The sequence below is a fragment of the Parasteatoda tepidariorum genome, chromosome 1 (genome assembly GCF_982258835.1).
Source record: "Parasteatoda tepidariorum strain Cologne lab strain chromosome 1, Ptep-v5.0, whole genome shotgun sequence".
In the NCBI taxonomy this organism is placed as follows: Eukaryota; Metazoa; Arthropoda; class Arachnida; order Araneae; family Theridiidae; genus Parasteatoda; species Parasteatoda tepidariorum.
The window spans coordinates 7,343,313-7,361,444 of record NC_141755.1 but is presented as its reverse complement, the minus strand read 5'-3'; the positions used below and the strand labels follow the sequence as shown (position 1 = coordinate 7,361,444).

The following is an 18,132-nucleotide window of genomic DNA, read 5'->3' as shown; positions in this document are numbered from 1 at the left end:
AAGATTTTATTAATTACCTAGGTTCTATCATTAACATAAATACAAAATAATAGATACACACTTATTTTGAAGTGATTTGGGAGGTACATTTTGAAATTGACCTGCCACCTCGCTGTTTAGCTCCGTTAAGAATTGAAAATATTAATTTTGTACTACAGTTAACCATGATTAGGAACCAGTTTTTCTTGTCACTAAATATTTTTCTGAAACTGAATAGGAGTCATAAGATAACTTCTTAAAGCAAATCTAGTAACACTAGCATTTTCTTAAAATCATCATTTATAAACCACTTTCAACATAAGATTTCTACAAAAAAATATCCGGATCAAATTAAGGTTTAAAGTACCGGCACTTTGGGTGCATCATATTACACTGTAATTTTTGCAATAATTTTATATAGCTGTATTTTGAGATTTTAAGGTAATTATTAATGTAAAAAATACGTTAATTGTTGTTGAAAAAATTACGGTACATCAGATTGTTCCGTAACAAGTCCCGGTAAAACTGTATCATACAGCCGGCATTTTTTGCCGAAATTTGAACTGGAATTTATTAAAGTGTACTCACATTATTATTTACTTTGTTGCATTTTTTCAGGATTTGTAAATAGAATTTTATCATGGAGGATTTTTGACCCATTGTATAAGCTGAGCTTTTATGCCTTTATTATTCATTTCCTCGTAGTTAGTTACTGTATTGGAACAAGTAGAACTCAGATGCCTTATTCTCATGTTGAACTGGTAAGAGCAAATTTTTGACTATACGCATTTTTTTAAATTGCAAATATTTTTTTGCTTATATTTTTCGGAGTTAATTATTTTTGTATTGAATAAATAAAAGAAAACTTCTCTTGTTTATAATTAAACACAATTTTATGAGGTATGTTAATTAAATTCAAGGGATAATATCACAATTAAATGATCATGGTTTCCTCAATCAATATTGAAATAAATTGAAGAAATATAAAAAAGAATTTTAATCTCGAAAAAGGTTTTATGCCTTGAAATGAATAATTAAATTTATTAACCAAAATTATGTTTTTATATATTCATTTATATTATTTGAAATGACCTACAGCATGATAATTGTATACTTTTCACCGTTCAGCACAGTTATAACTATTTTTGTTTTAAATTTAATGAAATATTTACAGTATTTTCTTTTTTTTTTCTTGAGAATTAATTTTTTTTTGGTTCCAATTAGCACACATAGCTTTATCTTTTAAAGATGAGCAACTTTTTAAAAGAAAAGTATTTATTTCTGTTTAAACACAAATTAAGCTAGCGATGAACATATTGAGCATGGAATATTGAATTCTGTTAATTAATTGAAAAATTGAAATATCCAAACCAGTTTGAAGTTCAATCCACACTAAAACATGAAAAATATGCTAATAGATTTATTTTATGAAGACTCATATATTGCAGCTGCATGGAAATATTAACTCCTAACTGAAGATCCATATTAACTATTTTCCTAGTCTGAAATCAAAGAATTGTTTGATCATTTTAAAAACGTATTTAAAAATAACAAAATATTCCTAAACTCCCTTTTATTTATTTTGGAAATCAGGCTGACTGATTGCATCATTTTTTTTGGATAAGTATGCTTGCTTTTTAGCGGGATAAGAAACGTGATTTCCTATCGCCGACTTTATGCGACTTAACTTCTAAAATATTTTCAACAATAATGCAAGTCAATTATCTAGTCAAGATTCTTTAATCTTTCGGTTGACTTAAATCACTCCTTTTGTGGATAATGTACAGTGCGCAAAATTAAAAACGAACCAACTTAAATAATTTTTGATCAAATGATTGGATCTAAAAATACGGTTTCTTTAAAACTTGATTTCTCAAGAACTATTCGACCAATTTCGCTCAAATTTTGCATTTTGCCATATAAAGTTGCATTCTTTAAAAAGACGTAGAAGTTTGTACACCCTACAACTCAAAATATTTTTGACCATCATTAAATAAAACAACAATAAAAATAGATAATAAAAGTTTAATTTTTTAATTTTTCTTGGATTTAGTTTTGGATTTATATAATTGTGGGCGAAATTTCATATATATTATATGTTACGGTGAAACACCGAATTTTGGAGAATGTCGACATTCACCGGTGAATGTCAACATTCACCAGTCGCTTGGTGTATGTCCGAAATATTCGCTAAATACCCTTATTTCTGACTCTCACCTGTGAATATCAACAATCACATAGTCGCTTTGGTGAATGTCCGAAATATTTGTTATATCCAATTTTATATTAATTTATTCGTTAATATTATTGTATTTATTTGATATATTTATATTTATTCTATATTTTAATACTTACTGACGATAGATTAGAAGAAACATCAGTGTTTGGAGTATCGGGCAAATATAGACCGGGCAATGGCACTTGACCTTAAAAAACATCAGTGTTTGGAGTATCGAGCAAATATATACCGGGCAATGGCACTTGACCTTAAAAAACATCAGTGTTTGGAGTATCGGGCAAATATATACCGGGCAATGGCACTTGACCTTAAAAAAACATCAGTGTAGGGTATACCGGGCAAATGTATACCGGACAGTGGCACTTAACCTTAAAAAAATATCAGTGTAGGGTATACCGGGCAGTGGCACTTAACCTAAAAAAACATCAGTGTAGGGTATACCGGGCAAATGTATACCGGGCAGTAGCACTTAACCTTAAAAAAACATCAGTGTAGGGTTAGAATATCGAATAAATGTAATTATATCCACGAATAAATTCATATCAAATCGAATGTAATTAATATTTCAGACATTAACCGAAGCATATCTGTGATTGTCGACATTCACCGGTGAAAGTCAACAACTACCGATTTCGGTCTTTCGCCGAGACACACACACACACACACACACACACACACACACACACACATATATATATATATATATATATATATATATATATATATATATATATATATATATATATATATATATATATATATATATATATATATATATATATATATACAACAAGGTGAACATAGAGTTGGTATTTCTTCAGTATGGTAGAAATAATTACGTAAATTTGGTATTTGATGGTAACTTCTTTATGCTCTTTTACTATTTCAAGCTGTGGGGACATTATTAATTGATAGAAATGACGCAAGTATATGAATACTTCAATCAAACAATAGCCCTTTTGGTAATTATAAATTTAACAAACTTTATTATGCCTTAAAATTAATTTTGTTTTTATTTCAGGTCAGTCGAATCACATTTTACACAGCTGTTTCATACGTTGCTGCGTATTTTCTCTTTATGCTGCTAGAAATGCCTTTGGGTTCCTTGAGATCAGTTTTGTGCCCAAGAAAGACTCAACAGATAGATGTGACCCCTCTTAACAATTTCAAAATTCCATCGGTAGATATAATCTCTAAAAACACAATAGAAGGATCCGGCAAAGTTTGGTCAATCTCTGAAACGTATTATGGAAAGTTAAAAATATAAACTAAACATGAGGATATTTCATCTTAGAATATTAAAAAAAAACATTTTTAAACACTCTAGTTACAATGGAAAGCGATAATATGAGACGAAATTTCAGAGCTTCGATTAAATAAAGCCCTTATTTTTGGCTCATTCACATCTGTTAATTTTCTCTTATGTTCAATTTTTTTTTCTGGCTTTATGAATTGCTGTTTCTTCGGTTGAAACGTTTTGCCTTTTTAAACACTAAAATGGAAAATATATTTCAAGCTATAGTTATTAAAAATGCGGGATTAAAAAATTAAAAAAAATATTCTTAATTCTAGTTTAATTTTATAATGAATCGAACCCTTTTAATGCTGGTTGTAGAAAAAATTATTAGCTGTCTTCTTTTATATACTGAAAAATGCAAGAAAAAATTCTCCAAACACGCTAAGTAAACAGATGTTTAAGTATAGTTTTTGTTTCAAAAAACAAACATAAAGTTATAGGTCCTATTAAATAATGAATTTAAGCCCTTACTAAATACCAGTTACTTGAAACCAAATAAAGTGTATTTTTGAGTTTTAAAGTGTTTTTTAATTTAAGTTAAGTACGTTTTATGCAAATGATTTAGAAAAAAGAGTTACGTTTGAAATTATGAACAAATTGCAAACTATTTTCATAAGCCATTCATAAGCCATAAACATATTCATATTTATAATTTAAGTATGTCTTTGAGTTAAAATATTTCACTCAATTACAGAATTGTATGTATTTTTATAAATGCATGTATGTTTATATCTTTATTTATTTGAAATTTTGTGTTGTTTTTTAATAAAAAGCTCAAATTGCATGCAATAATTGACGGAAATTCATTATTAGGAAAATAGGTGACGTATTTCAGTTCTGCACATTCTACGTTCTGTATAGCTTACTACGTATTCAACGCCTTTAATATGCATTTCTAGAATTGAAGCAAAAAATTGTGTTCAAAAATATACTCAATAAGTAATGAAAATTGATATTTAAACGAAGAGGAAGAAATATCATTAATTAAATACTGATACAATTTTAATAAAAAAATAATATAAGCAACAAAACATGTTTGATTTTCTCAGGAATTTGACTGAAATTAAAACGAGTTTTTTGAAAAACCTTCTAGTTTCATAGTGCAATCAAACTGATTTTAATATTTTCTTTATCTAAATATCTTCAACAATGGTTTGACAGATTTAAATAATGGTTTTGTTTTCCCTCTCTTAAATATTTTTCATGATCTCAATATGCCTATTTTTATCATTTTTCTTTTTACAAGAAATTTAGAAACATTAGTTAATCGCAGTGATTTTTAAACATCCTGCATTTAAAAGTCATATTGCTGTAAAAGTGCTAAAATGCAATAAAAGATAGCATACTCAGGGAGTTTACTTCATTTCTGGAATAGATGAAACCGATCATAATTTTCTTGATGAAATAAAAAGAAATGTAACAAATGAAACAATGCTGCACCATTTTAGCAACTTCTTTAATTGGCTGATGCTGTATTTATGTGATTCAATAAACTATTTGAATTAAAGCAAAACCCAGTTTGTTCATCACTATTACTCTTTAATTCACTTTCTGTCGCTTTAATACAAAGTTAAAAAATTTTATGGTATAAAAATAAACTAATTTTATATGAAAATCCTATCTTAGTGTTTCTTTAAGAACTTAGGTATTATTTATCTCTTCCCCCCAAAAAAAAATCTACGTATTTATATTACATTTTATCTCCCTTTAAATTGTTTCTTTCCAAAAACATAAAAGCTATTATGCAATAAAATTTTTTTATTCAAATTGCATTGCACTGTTGCTGTTGTTGTCTTCCGCCATTAAGGCAGAGATGTGTCTTTTTTACTCTTTTTCAGTAGTGCCATCTTTGGCCAAGAATTCGACTTTTGACACACAGATACGTCACGCTCGTTTATAGGGCGGAAACATTCATTCGTCCACAAATCGTAATTTTGACCTAAAACAGAGAACTGTCAATTTCCTATTAAGTATCCTCAAAGGTATTAATTTGATATGGGAACATGGAGGACTTTGTGCCCCGCCAGCTTTAACGTGTACTGGACACCATTTACTACATGGGGAGTCTTCGGCCGGCTGGATTTGCAATGATAATCTTCTTTTATAATAAACCAAAGTCAAGATAACACTTAAAAAGCGGTTTTATAAAAGACAAACGTTGATAAAAATTCTTGGGCAACTGATCCCTCAAAAATTGCTGTTTGCTCTTTAAAATACATTCTACTTATGTTTATAGTTTAAAATAAAGTTCCCCTTTCGTTAAGAAGTGTGGCATAGTTCAAAATAGTTTTACCAAATGTTGACTTATAAATTTAAGTTAATTTACAACCGTTTTTAAGAATTATAGAGGAAATTCCGATAACATTGAATAAGGGGAAAGTATCGTAAATTTTATAATGATGTGGATTTTGCTTTCGAAACAATTTTAATAAATATAAACTTAATGAGTACAATTTTATTTAATTACTAGCTTTGATTATGAAGTCCATTTAAGATAAATTAAAATCTTTTCGTAATACCTAATGATTCCTAGAAACAATTTAAATGCCTATTTTGAACAGATTACAAATTAACATTTGTTGAAATGCTTATACCAGTATAAAGCATAGTCAGAGAGATACATTTTTCTAAGTTTGCAATAAATAAAACTTCAGATTAATGAAGGACCTCGAACACCCTGAGACACACTTATTTTCGGACATTTATTTCAGAACATTTATTAAGAGTAAGGAAAGTTTTTTTTGCTGGTAAAGTTTTGATCGAGTTAATATTAGTTGATTTTTTTCATTTGTAAGAGATTTAGAAGTTTCGCTATGACGAATTAAGGACAATACCAATTTTAATCTAGTACAAAGTTATCATAAGAGTGGAACTTAAATTGAAACTCAAACACCAAGGTAACCAAAATTTATTAAATGGTTTCTTTTTTCTTTTTTTTTTTAAATTTCAGGAAACTTTTTGTTTCTGGTAAGGTTTTTGATCGGTTAATATTTGTTAACTTTTATCGTTTGTGGGAGATTTTGTAGATTTCTATGAGTAATTAAAACTGGCAACAATCTCAAATCGGAAATTATTATTAGTGTGGAACTGAAATCGAAACAAACACCGTGGTCGCTAATATTTAAGGGCTTTTTGAGTTCAAAAAAGACTTTTTGGCTTCTTTTAAGGTTAAAATTATTAACATTTTCTGTTTGTGGGAGATTTGAGAGTTTTCTACGAGTTATTAAAACGGTCAACAATCTCTAACCAGAAATTATTATTAGAGTGGAACTTAAATCGAAAGCAAGCACCAAGTTAACCAACCATATATTATTAAGGGTATTTAAATTTCTGAAAGCATTTTTGTTACTGATACGATTAATATTTGTTAATTTTTTCTTTATTTGTGGGAAATTTGGAAGTCTTCTTATGGGAAATTACGACGGGCACTAATCTCAAACCGTGAAATTATTAAAGTGGTGGAACTTTAAATCGAAAGCGAACACCGAAGTAACCGACACTTATTTTATTGTTTTTTGTTTCTTGTAAAGCTTTCATCAGGTTAATATTTGGTAACGTTTGTAATGTGGAATTAAGACTGGCACTAACAACAAACTTCGAAATTTTTAGAGTAGTGGAACTTAAATCCAAAGCAAAGACCAAGGTTACCAATATTTATTAAGCGTTTCTTAATTTCAGAAACTCATTTTCTCCCAACAAGATATCATTCTCTATCGCGCAAGATTATTGCATTATTCAGGATATTAATAGGTTGTCAAAATAAGTTGTCTTGAATGTTTAGAAATTATTGCGGAGGAATCTAAAATAATTTAAACTTATTGCGCAGAAAATTAGGAATATTAAATTTACATTAATTTTCTGAACGCGAAAATAAATTAAAAAAAACTGTACGAGCTTGTGCAAATTATAGTTCGACAAAGTTTTAAAATAGATTTAAAATACTGGAGAATTCTGTTTAATGGTAATTTTAAATCCAAAATATTTACATAAAAATTATTTATTTTTCAAGGATCCAATTAATGAAAATAAATCTCAGCATCAACTTAAACAGAAATCTTCTTTTTTGTTGAAGAATTTTATTTTTCCTCTCATTTTATATGATAAAAAATACATTTCCGTCAAATTTATTTACGTAAACATTCACCTGAAATCTATAAAATTTAATTGGTATAAAAAACCTTCAAGAAAGTTCAATTTATGGGCTGTAAAAATGTGAAGGCCTTTAATTTAATTTCATGCATTTGATGATAAAAAATAAAGCATTTACGAAAAAGAAATAAGTAGTATGTTATATTAAATTCCAAAGAAGGAGGTAAAAACAGATCATGTAATGTTTTACTAAAATCTAGAGGAGATTTTTTGAAAAACATTATTTTATGAATAAAAAAATATATTCATAAATATTAATTCTACTTTAAATGCATTTTACACGATAAAGTTCCTAAACAACTACGCATAATGAGGGTGACGCAACATAATTCTGATTAATAATAAAAAATAAACCGTAATGAAACCTTTCATTTGCTAATTTTTCCTTTCCATTTGGTAACGGCTAACCAGAAATTCAGGTTTTCTAAATTATAGTTCGTATTATCACACATTTATTAAAAAATTGAAAACTAAAAAGTAAATTTCACCAAATAAATTGATTTATGCCTGTTTTAATGAATCATGATAAAATAACCAAATTCCACTAGATTAGCCAAATTATATCTCATATTATGAAACCATATTTTATTGGTAATGTTACCAAAATTATTACCAAAGTTTCGGTAAAATTATCGACTTCTTTGATGCTCCGTTAGAACCAGAAACACGGTTGATTTTTCCATATTTTGGTAGCTTCAAGTAAACTATTTTTCTTAGTATTAATCCGATGATTAAGTACTACAAAAATACTTAATTTTGGTACATAACAATGTTGATTTTTCTAATTCATATAAATCTGAATGAAAAAAAGTTTTTTATTTCAGTTTTTCGTTATTTAGCTTGAAATTTTTCACTTTATAGAATTTAAATTAGATAATTTTTCAGAAATTGAATTTTAAAGCTAAATAATTAATTTCCTTCTATTCGTATTTTATTTTTAAATATTTCTTAAATACTGGTTTAATTAATTGCTGCTTCTAGATTAGTAAAATCATGCTAATTACTATTTGTTTATACTGAGTGAAAAAATTCATTTTGATCAAGAAATCATGATGCTTATTATTATTTTAATAAACTTGATCAAGATCTTACTTGATTTTAGAAAAGATTTGTAACAGCAATCTACTTTAGAAGCAAAGTTTAAGGCAAGAAATAAATAAACGAGTTTTTAAAATTGTTTAAACTTTAAAAACTTTACTAACTGGAGAAATATCTTTTCTGCTTTTCATGAATGATTTATTGCTAAAATTCTACAAAAACTGGTTTGAGATTTTATTCGTTTAAGATGACGTCAAACTTACGTCAGCTCCCAGCGTCTTCAAACTTTTATTTCTACGAGTTGGGTGTACTTCGTATTTCTCGAAAGATATTTATTGAGGAAAGAGTTAATTTAAAAATGAATAAATAAATAAAAACGATTTATCAATGTTACTACTTACCTAATTTATCAAAGTTTCTAAATATTTTCAATTCGGTGTTAAGAATGTAATAAAGAAATAAATAAAAAATCATTTCACCTTACTGATGAAATATTGCTTGTAACTGAATGTGATTTCTCGAAAATCACTTTTTTCCATCATAATATTATGAGAGCAATTCTTTGTGATAAATATGCATTGCGATAAAATGCATTAAAAACAACGTTCAAAATCATAAATGGTAAAATTATAATTAAAACCAATGCGCGTTTCAGAGTCACAATGATACAGCTTCATAAGTAGGATTAAATACAGGAATGGTTTAATCCTATCGAAGTTACGTCATACTGAAGCGATAAATACGCAGCTAGGAGATGGAATGAATGAAAATTAGAAATAAGCAAAATTAAAAATAAATAAAGAATAAATAAAACTTTAAAATATTAGGAAAGATGAAAGTATAAAAATGATAAAAAGAAAAGCAGAAAACATTAACAATAAAAAGTGAAATAAAAAAAATAATTTTTTAAATTTTTTTAATATTGTTATACCACATTTGTCAAATAGATTGGAAATCGTTACTTAAATTTTTTTTGTCGTCTGACATTTAATCTTTTAACAGTATATTTACCTCTTTAGTACGACGTAATCTCTGTCAGATAAAATCAAATCTGTTTTAACCATTGTAATACTGAAACGCATGTATGATTTAATAAATCTTTTACCATTCATGATTTTAAACGTTGTTTTAATATTAAAATTGCTTAATTATTTAAAACATAATAGTTTATAGAAATAAATCCTTTACCTAAGACTAAGCAAAGAAGTTACAGATGTTTTTGAAGAGTCTGTCATCAGATAACTTAACACTTTCTAACGAATAAATGTATTTTTGTAACTGTTGTGAGTTTTAATTCATGACTGTGCGGTTCTGTTTTTTAAATATTGAATTGAAGCCTTCTGTTGAAAGGACGCAAAATGTCTAAATGAAAAATGTTAAAAAAATTGTTTTTGATCCAATTTATTATTATTATAAGAGTTACTCAAAAGTTGCCTTGTTTAAACTCATGAATATATCCAAAATAACCATTATTCTTTTATTTGAATGTTTTTTTAAGTTGAAAAATCGCCCTGAATTACGATTTGTTTTCAAAAAAAATATCTATTTTTTAAATATTTAAGCTATTTGTCTGTGTTAAAAACTTATTAATTTTTTTAAACATGATATTCGATATTTATGGTTCTAAATTGAAGTTTTTTCTCGAGTTTAAGGCTATTTGCTGAGGAAAGAGCTTAGAAAAAAATTCTTAAAAGTAAAAGTCTTACTGAAAATATTGATAAAATTTGATTCCACGAATGCGCATTCCTATTATATTTACGAGCATATATTGTCGAGAAAAGAAATAACTTAGCAACAATGTTTAAAATGCCGCTCTATGTCTGGTTTTGCAAAGTTTCCTTGAAACAGTACCAATACCTTAACATTAAATAAATTAATTTCATGTTCTTGTAAATGCTAAGGTAAATTACTATTTCTAGAATATTTTAATAATTTATCAGTTTTATGTCATTATTGTTGTAGTAAACAGTGATAGCGTGCCAACGATGACAAGTAAGTTATCATTAAAAATACTATGTTTTTTATGGTAAAAACTAATTTTATATGCGTGTTAAACTTCACTTAAAAACACTTCAGTGTAGGGATTGTTTCCTCCACTATATCTATTCGCATATTTCCTTGTTCCTTATAAATCGTCGAAACGTTTCTCATATACTGGAATTATTTTTTGTTTTTGTTTTCCGATTCTAAAGCATTTAAATTTACTACCATTATAATAATTATTAAATAAGTGAAAAAATATAGTTGCTTCAAAAACATCGTGACTCGATGACAAAGAAACATAATAATTTAATAAAAAAAAATCTCGTGGGTTAATTAGAAAGAAAATTCCTTGAATAAGATAGGCTCCAGTCTTGATGATCAGGATGCATCCAATTTTCGTGATGGCTGAAGTATTTGTTTTATTTTAAATATGATAAATTATTAAGAGTTGAAATAAATCTTTTAATAAAGGGGTGCATTTTTTATCGAATTTATAAGACGACATTCAAATCACAAATCCGTGTCTATTCAGTATAATAATGTATTTTACGTCGATTCGGTATATTTAAATAATGCGTTCTATGTTAATTTGATAGTTTTTTTTCTATAACCGTCGTTAAACAGCCAACCCAGTTTTTGGATTTACGACTACTAATGTTCATATGCTTTGTAATGCCTTGTAATTTTGAACCTTATCTAGAAGACAACAAAACGTCTGGTTCAAGTATTGGGAGAAATTTGACTTCGTGAAGGACTTTTTGATGGAACTAACCCGCATTTGCGTTTCATGGTTTTGCCTGACTGCAAGGGAACTCTAACCTATGATCCATCTACCACTGAGGATATTTCATGTTACCACATTGGAGGGCAAGTGCTCTACCTCCTGTGCCATTGCTGCTAATTCGCTAGGCTTAAATAAGGCTTTGTATGTTGATTCGGAAGTGATAAATAACGCGTTCTGTTCCGTTTCTGAAGTTTCAGAAAAAGCTTTCTGCTCCCATTTGTTGATCACGACTATTAATAATGATATTACAGGCATGAAATAAATTCAGGTTCACAAAGATTTGATGTGAGTTCTATACAAGAAACACGTGTTGATTCAGTAGTTATAATTAAAAGGTTCTGCGCCACTTTGGATGTCATGGGTAATACGTTCTACGTCTATTTGTTCATCATTAAAATGAATTAAAATTAATGACGTCATTTAAATTCAGGTTCAAAAGAATTTAATGAAAGCTCTATACAAGAAAGTAGTATACAAGTTCTAGACAAGAGTCGATTCAGTAGTTAAAATTTAGGTGCTCTGCGCAGCTTCGGAAGTCATAGGCAATTCATTTTGGGTTCATTTGTTAACCACTAAGATGAGTAGCGAATTTAGAGACGACATGTAAATTCAGGTTCAAGGTGATTTAATTATAGTTCCATACAAGAAACACGTGACACGAAAAAATAAATTCAAAATTAAATCAGTGTCACATTCATAACTCAAAATATCGTCGAGCGAAATAGTAATGCACAAGAAACTTATTAGTCATCATTTCCAATTATTCGATCAATATTTAAAATCGTGACAAGTAAGAGTACTTGAAAATGACCAATTTACATTTGCCTTTATAGCTTAATTAATATAACACTTAGAGTAACAATGTAAAGTTACTAATAATGTAAATAAAATAATTTGATAATATTCAGGTTGAAAGGGGATTGGGGACAGATTTTGAAAGTAAGAGACACATTTGAAAAATGAAAAGAAAATGGTAGCGTCGAATCCATAGGTAGATGATATTTGATTATGATTTTTTTAAACGAGGTTATATTCATTTTCGATGATACGAGATTCTTTTAAACGAGGTTATATTCATTTTCAATGATACGAGATTCTTTTAAACGAGGTTATATTCATTTTCAATGATACGAGATTCTTTTAAACGAGGTTATATTCATTTTCAATGATACGAGATTCTTTTAAACGAGGTTATATTCATTTTCAATGATACGAGATTCTTTTAAACGTGGTTATATTCATTTTCGATGATACGAGTATCTTTTAACTCCTTTCAGTAATTTCAAGAATTTTTTTTAAAGCCATATACCGATTGCTTTAAGATGGTACACACTGTAAGAATTTACGGTACAAAGTACTGGTACACAGGTGTGGGTACATTAAATTCATTTGTATCATAAACTTTTTCGGAACAAAAAATCTGTTATACAGCAATTTTTCCTGAAATATTTATTGTAAAATCGCTAATTACATAAATATTACTGGTAAAATTATAGTACAGAATTTTACAATAAAAATGGGTTTCTCGGTCGAATGAATAGAAACACGAGAATGAATCTTTCGAATGATGTACTCAGGGTACCAGTACATTTCCCGTAATTTGATCCGGAATTTTCTACAGAATTGTTGCCTAGAAAATGATTTCTTTTATTTGCTGTTTATTGTGCATACGCAGCAATTAAATATATTTTTTTGCTTACTATGCCTGTGCTGCAGTAAAGCATATTTGCTAATTTTTTTTCATTGAGCACCTGTGCTAGTAAAATTAATTTACCTTTTTTATTTTTTTGCGCTTGTGGGTTAATTAAGCAGATTTTCTTTTTTTACTACGCGTGTGCAGCAATTATTTTTATTTAATCATTTTTTATTATTTATACAAATTTATATGTAAATTAAAAATAACGAAACATTATAGTTAATCATATCGAGCTTGCATTCTGTTTTTTTAACATATTTTATCAAATTAGCAATTGAGGAGACACGTTTCACTCCTCTAATTTGTAGGACAAAGATTGAGGATTTTTTTTAAAGATTCTTCTTATCAATTTCACTTATACCCTTCACCTAAATTTTCCTTTTAACTGGTCAAGTGCATTCATTGCTTCTTCTCTTTTTCATCATTCGAAACTCTATACTTTCTTCCTATGCGTATCTTGACCTTTCTTTTGTGACAAGGTTACGTACACACTCTATAAGCATTTCGATCTTTAAAATGTTTCAAAACTTCGCCAATATGTTACTGTAGATGTTACATTTTATCTAAAACTTGAATAAAATTTTAAAACTACATTTAAACAAATTATTAAAAAATTTTGTTTTTAAGTATACATTACACGGTAATGTAAACAGTTCTAGTAAACTGTAAAAATTCTTTGGATGAACCATTCGTAAAATCCATTTTACCATAAAACTCATTTTTAACGTAAAATATTATACAGTGATTTTTACAGTAATACTTTTTAAATTCGAGTGATTCGGTGATTTGATGGTAATTATCACAGAAAAATTTTCGGTATAATTCGGTAAAAAAATTTCAAAATCGTTCAGCAACATGTTTCGGTAAAAATGGATTTTATGATAAAAAATACCAGCACCACGAGTGCAAGCTCTTTTCATCGTAATTTAATTCGGAATTTTGTATAGTGTACGAAGAAAATGTGCTAAGTTATTTCTAATAAATTTGTCTAGGAGTTAAACTTCTGAGGAAGAAACAAAACTGGCGAAATTTAATGCAATCATATTTCTATTTTAATTAGATTTTAACTTTGTACAAAACTATTTAAGTAATTCACCTTTTCATAAAATATTAAGCCTATTGTTACCACAGTTTCAGAAGGAAAGTTGAAGAATTATTCAATTTTTTAACAAATCGTCGTTTATGCTACTTAGGACTCTATAAAAAGTTTGCTTCTTCATCCACAGGGAAGACAAGCTGCAAATGGTTGAATCATTGATAAATTACCTATTATTTAACTATTGTTGGCAGTAGGATAAGAACTTAAAGAAAATACTTAATTTTTTGAAAGTTTCTTTTCGTAGAATATTCATAATTTCGCACACATCCGTCACTATGGCAAAATCGAAATCAAAATATATGTAATGAGCCAAAATCGAAATATAATATGTGATCTTCTTCGTAGAAGCCCTATATGAGCCGCGATTCCTCAGGGGATAGAGCGCTCACCTTCCAATGAGGTGAACCGTGTTCGAGTCCCAGTCGATACGAATCCGCATCTGGCCTGCGCCGACCACATTGCTGACTTGAAATATCCTCAGTGGCAGACGGATCATGGGTTAGAGTCCCTTTATCGTCAGGCTAACCGTGGGAGGTTCTCCTGGTCTTCCTCTTCATGTAGCGCAAATGCAGGTTAGTTCCATCAAAAAGTCTTCCCCGAGAGCAAATTTCTTCCAATACTTGATCCAGGAGTTTCCTTGTCCTCAGAATTGGGCTCAAAGTTACAAGGATACGGAGTTGGAGATTAGAAGCCTTGAACCCAAAAATCGGGTCGGATGTTCAATTAAGGTTATAAAATAATGTTGTTAAGACGTAATGACTCTTAAAATTATAAAATTAAATCAAATCCGGGTAACTTCAAAATAGGCTTAGGTTGAATTTTTCTTTTTAGAATTTCCTTCTTCTTATCGAGAAACAGTTTATCCAAGATAATAACCACATTCCTTGCCAGCAGTGCACCTTTTTCTATATCGGACAAACTAGACGAGGTCTAAAAATTAATTTTAATGAACCCGATACGATATATATGTACGTAATCAATTATATGAGAAATCATCAATTTCTCCACATTTTTGGAATCTTGAGCATAAATTCAAATTCAACCTTACCAGAATTATTCCCACTGCAGTCACATCAGCTCATCTTGATGCCTTGGTCTCTTGTTTTATTATTATGAATGCTGGTTCCTTTGTTAATGATGTTAGTTCTTCGCAAACTCTCCATAGCACGTGGAAATGCACCGTATCCTGATTTGCTCCTCTCAACCAATGTGGCTATTTTTTGTTTTGTTTCTTATATCTTTTCTATGTCGGCTACTTTGGTTTTTCTAGCTTTGTTTCTTGCCTTTATTTATCCAGTTTTTGCTGGCAACTTTTCGTTTAAATTTTAAATCCCTTTTGTTTCTTCTCATTCACAACTTGCAAGTCTTCAAAATCGGTGTCTGCTTTTGAGCCCTTGAAGCAGGTCGCCTGCCATTTCCTATATATAAATTTTTTGAGCGAATGAAGTTTTTTATCAGGTAATACCTTACAGCTTTGGTGTTTTGGGATTATTTAAAATACAAATTTATCAGCATTGCTTTAGCATTGCATTTTAAGTAAATATTTTATTTTTAGAATATAAAAATGATCGTTATTTTGTGTCCATTCATTCAGATTAATGAGAAATCTTTTTACCAGTTTTTTTTAATTTTATAAAGGATAATATGATTCTGGATTGTGATCGAGAATAGATTGTCTGGAGAAAATAATATAAATAAAAGCTTTTACATTTATTTGAATATTTGACTTTATATTATTATTAATTATAAATATTCGTATTAAACGATACTTTAGATAATTTATATACATTTTACAAGTTTATTTAATGTATTATTTTCACCCATTTCTTCTCATAAATATCTGGTATAAACAAAAATTAATCACTAGAAAATCAAAAATAATCAACTAAATCTATGTTTCTTATTTCACAGTTTATTATTAAAAAACTGTATTTGACGTATGTACAAAGTAAACGCAAATTTATAAAACAACGCAATTACCTTGAATCTTAAATCTTACATATACAGAGGCATATGGTAAAATGTAATTAAATTGCAGTTGGCTATACTTTAAATGCAATGTAGGCTATAGTTCGAAATACTTAGGAACGCATAACGTACAGTCAAATTTAGAATGAAAGAAATTTAAACTTTATTAACTAGCGATTGTATACTATTCAAGCTAAAGGGAAATTATTTTTTCCGTTGATAAATTTGATTTGCATATAAATTACAAAATGAATAAATTGAGTTTTTATTTAATCATTGGAGTTATAATGAAATCAAGCAAGTATTTACCAAGACTTGATTGATAATGACAGATGAAATGTCAGGTCAAAGAGAAGATTGCAAACGCTATTCATATCATACATCCTTTATCCAGGCATTTGAAAGCAAAGAAACGTGATATGAGCTTAAACTAACGAATAAAGTTTCAACATTACGCAAAGAAACACGAAAAAAGCATATAATTTTGTATTTTTATGCAATATTTGAATTCATTAATATTTATATCACATCGCAAGAAATGCTTTTTTATCCATTTGCCTTTAGGGTTGATATGTTTACCTGTCTGATTTAGAGGGATAAAATTGTTCTAAAATAATCTGTGATTTAGTCTTCTAGAAAGTATAATCATGTGAGTAATCTTTGTACACAAAGGAAAAAAAAATCATAGGAATGATGTTACAGGACACTTAAATGAACCCATCGTCTTATCCAGGGGTTTGTGATCATTCCTGGTTAAATGTACCGATGAATTGACAATTTCTAAAATATTTCACGTAAATGAAAAGGGAAAGCATTTTAATGAGCATAAATTTAGTATAGTATTAGTGTACTGTGTCCATTCATGGTCCTGATATATTCTGAAAATTGCTACAAATAATGACAACAGTTAATTGACAATTGCCAAAATATTTTATGGAGTGCATAATAGGGTGAAAACAAGACAAGTGTGAATAATTGTAGTACAATATTAGAGTTCCATGTCTATTTGTGAGGTCCTTTTTTGGCAATAAGTATTTTCTAGCTTTTATAATTGCTTTAATTTCATAAATTCCATACCAATCCACATTTCATAAAAATCGAATGTAACTATTTTGTTCTCTTCTTAGCAATCAATGTAACGGCTAACTTTCTAATTCTATACAAGCGTATAACTTATTTATTTACTAACGTAACTATTCAAATATCAAAATCTATTAACTCTATTTTCATTAAACTGCTTAATTTCTCCGGCCATAAAAATCTTTCAGTTATAGGTTCATATTAGATTCTTGCGGCCTTTTTAATGATTGAACTGTCAACAGATTATTTAAAATTTAATATTAGTAAGGTTGAGTTACCCTTGTTTTTGGCTATATTATCGATTGATAACTGGCGAACTTAGTATATCTTCCCATGCTAAGTGCCCGTTACTAACTATTCATTCACTGGTAATTTAAAATTCTTGGCGTAAGGACTGGTGGTATTTGGGTGCCCAATAGCCTTTCAGTACAACCGCTTAGTCCGATCACTACAATAGTTTTGATTGCCTGGATTTTACCATGGGAGAGGTTCTTGAGAGACTTCTCCTTTTCCTCAATTTTTTGAAGACTCACTTCCTCATGGATCTGATATAGCTCCGCTATCCCAGCTGGGATTAGAAACAACAACAACAACACCTACAATAGTTAGAATATTCACATAAAAATGAATCTCTTCGTCCCTATAAAGGGGGAATAATATATATAAGGCAAATTAATAAGAAAGCATAAATAAAGCAAATTAATATTTGATATATCTGTGGACTTATCCCAAAAGAAAATTTCACTATTGTAATTACGCTTCCTGTTTGAAATCCTTCTTCCATAAAATTGGACAAACGCTTTCCCACTGTTCTACAAAT

The 18,132-nt window shown here is 28.7% G+C and overlaps 1 protein-coding gene across 1 annotated transcript in view; it reads left to right on the top strand.

Annotated features, from left to right (window-relative positions):
• Positions 1-4,307, top strand: part of LOC122270688 (nose resistant to fluoxetine protein 6) — a 38,925-nt gene extending 34,618 nt beyond the window's left edge. The window contains exons 14-15 of the mRNA XM_087158765.1: positions 598-740; positions 3,240-4,307. Coding sequence (XP_087014891.1) covers positions 598-740; positions 3,240-3,485 — 389 coding nt within the window. The 3' untranslated portion in view covers positions 3,486-4,307. The remainder of the gene's footprint in view (positions 1-597; positions 741-3,239) is intronic.
• Positions 4,308-18,132: the final 13,825 nt, after the last annotated feature.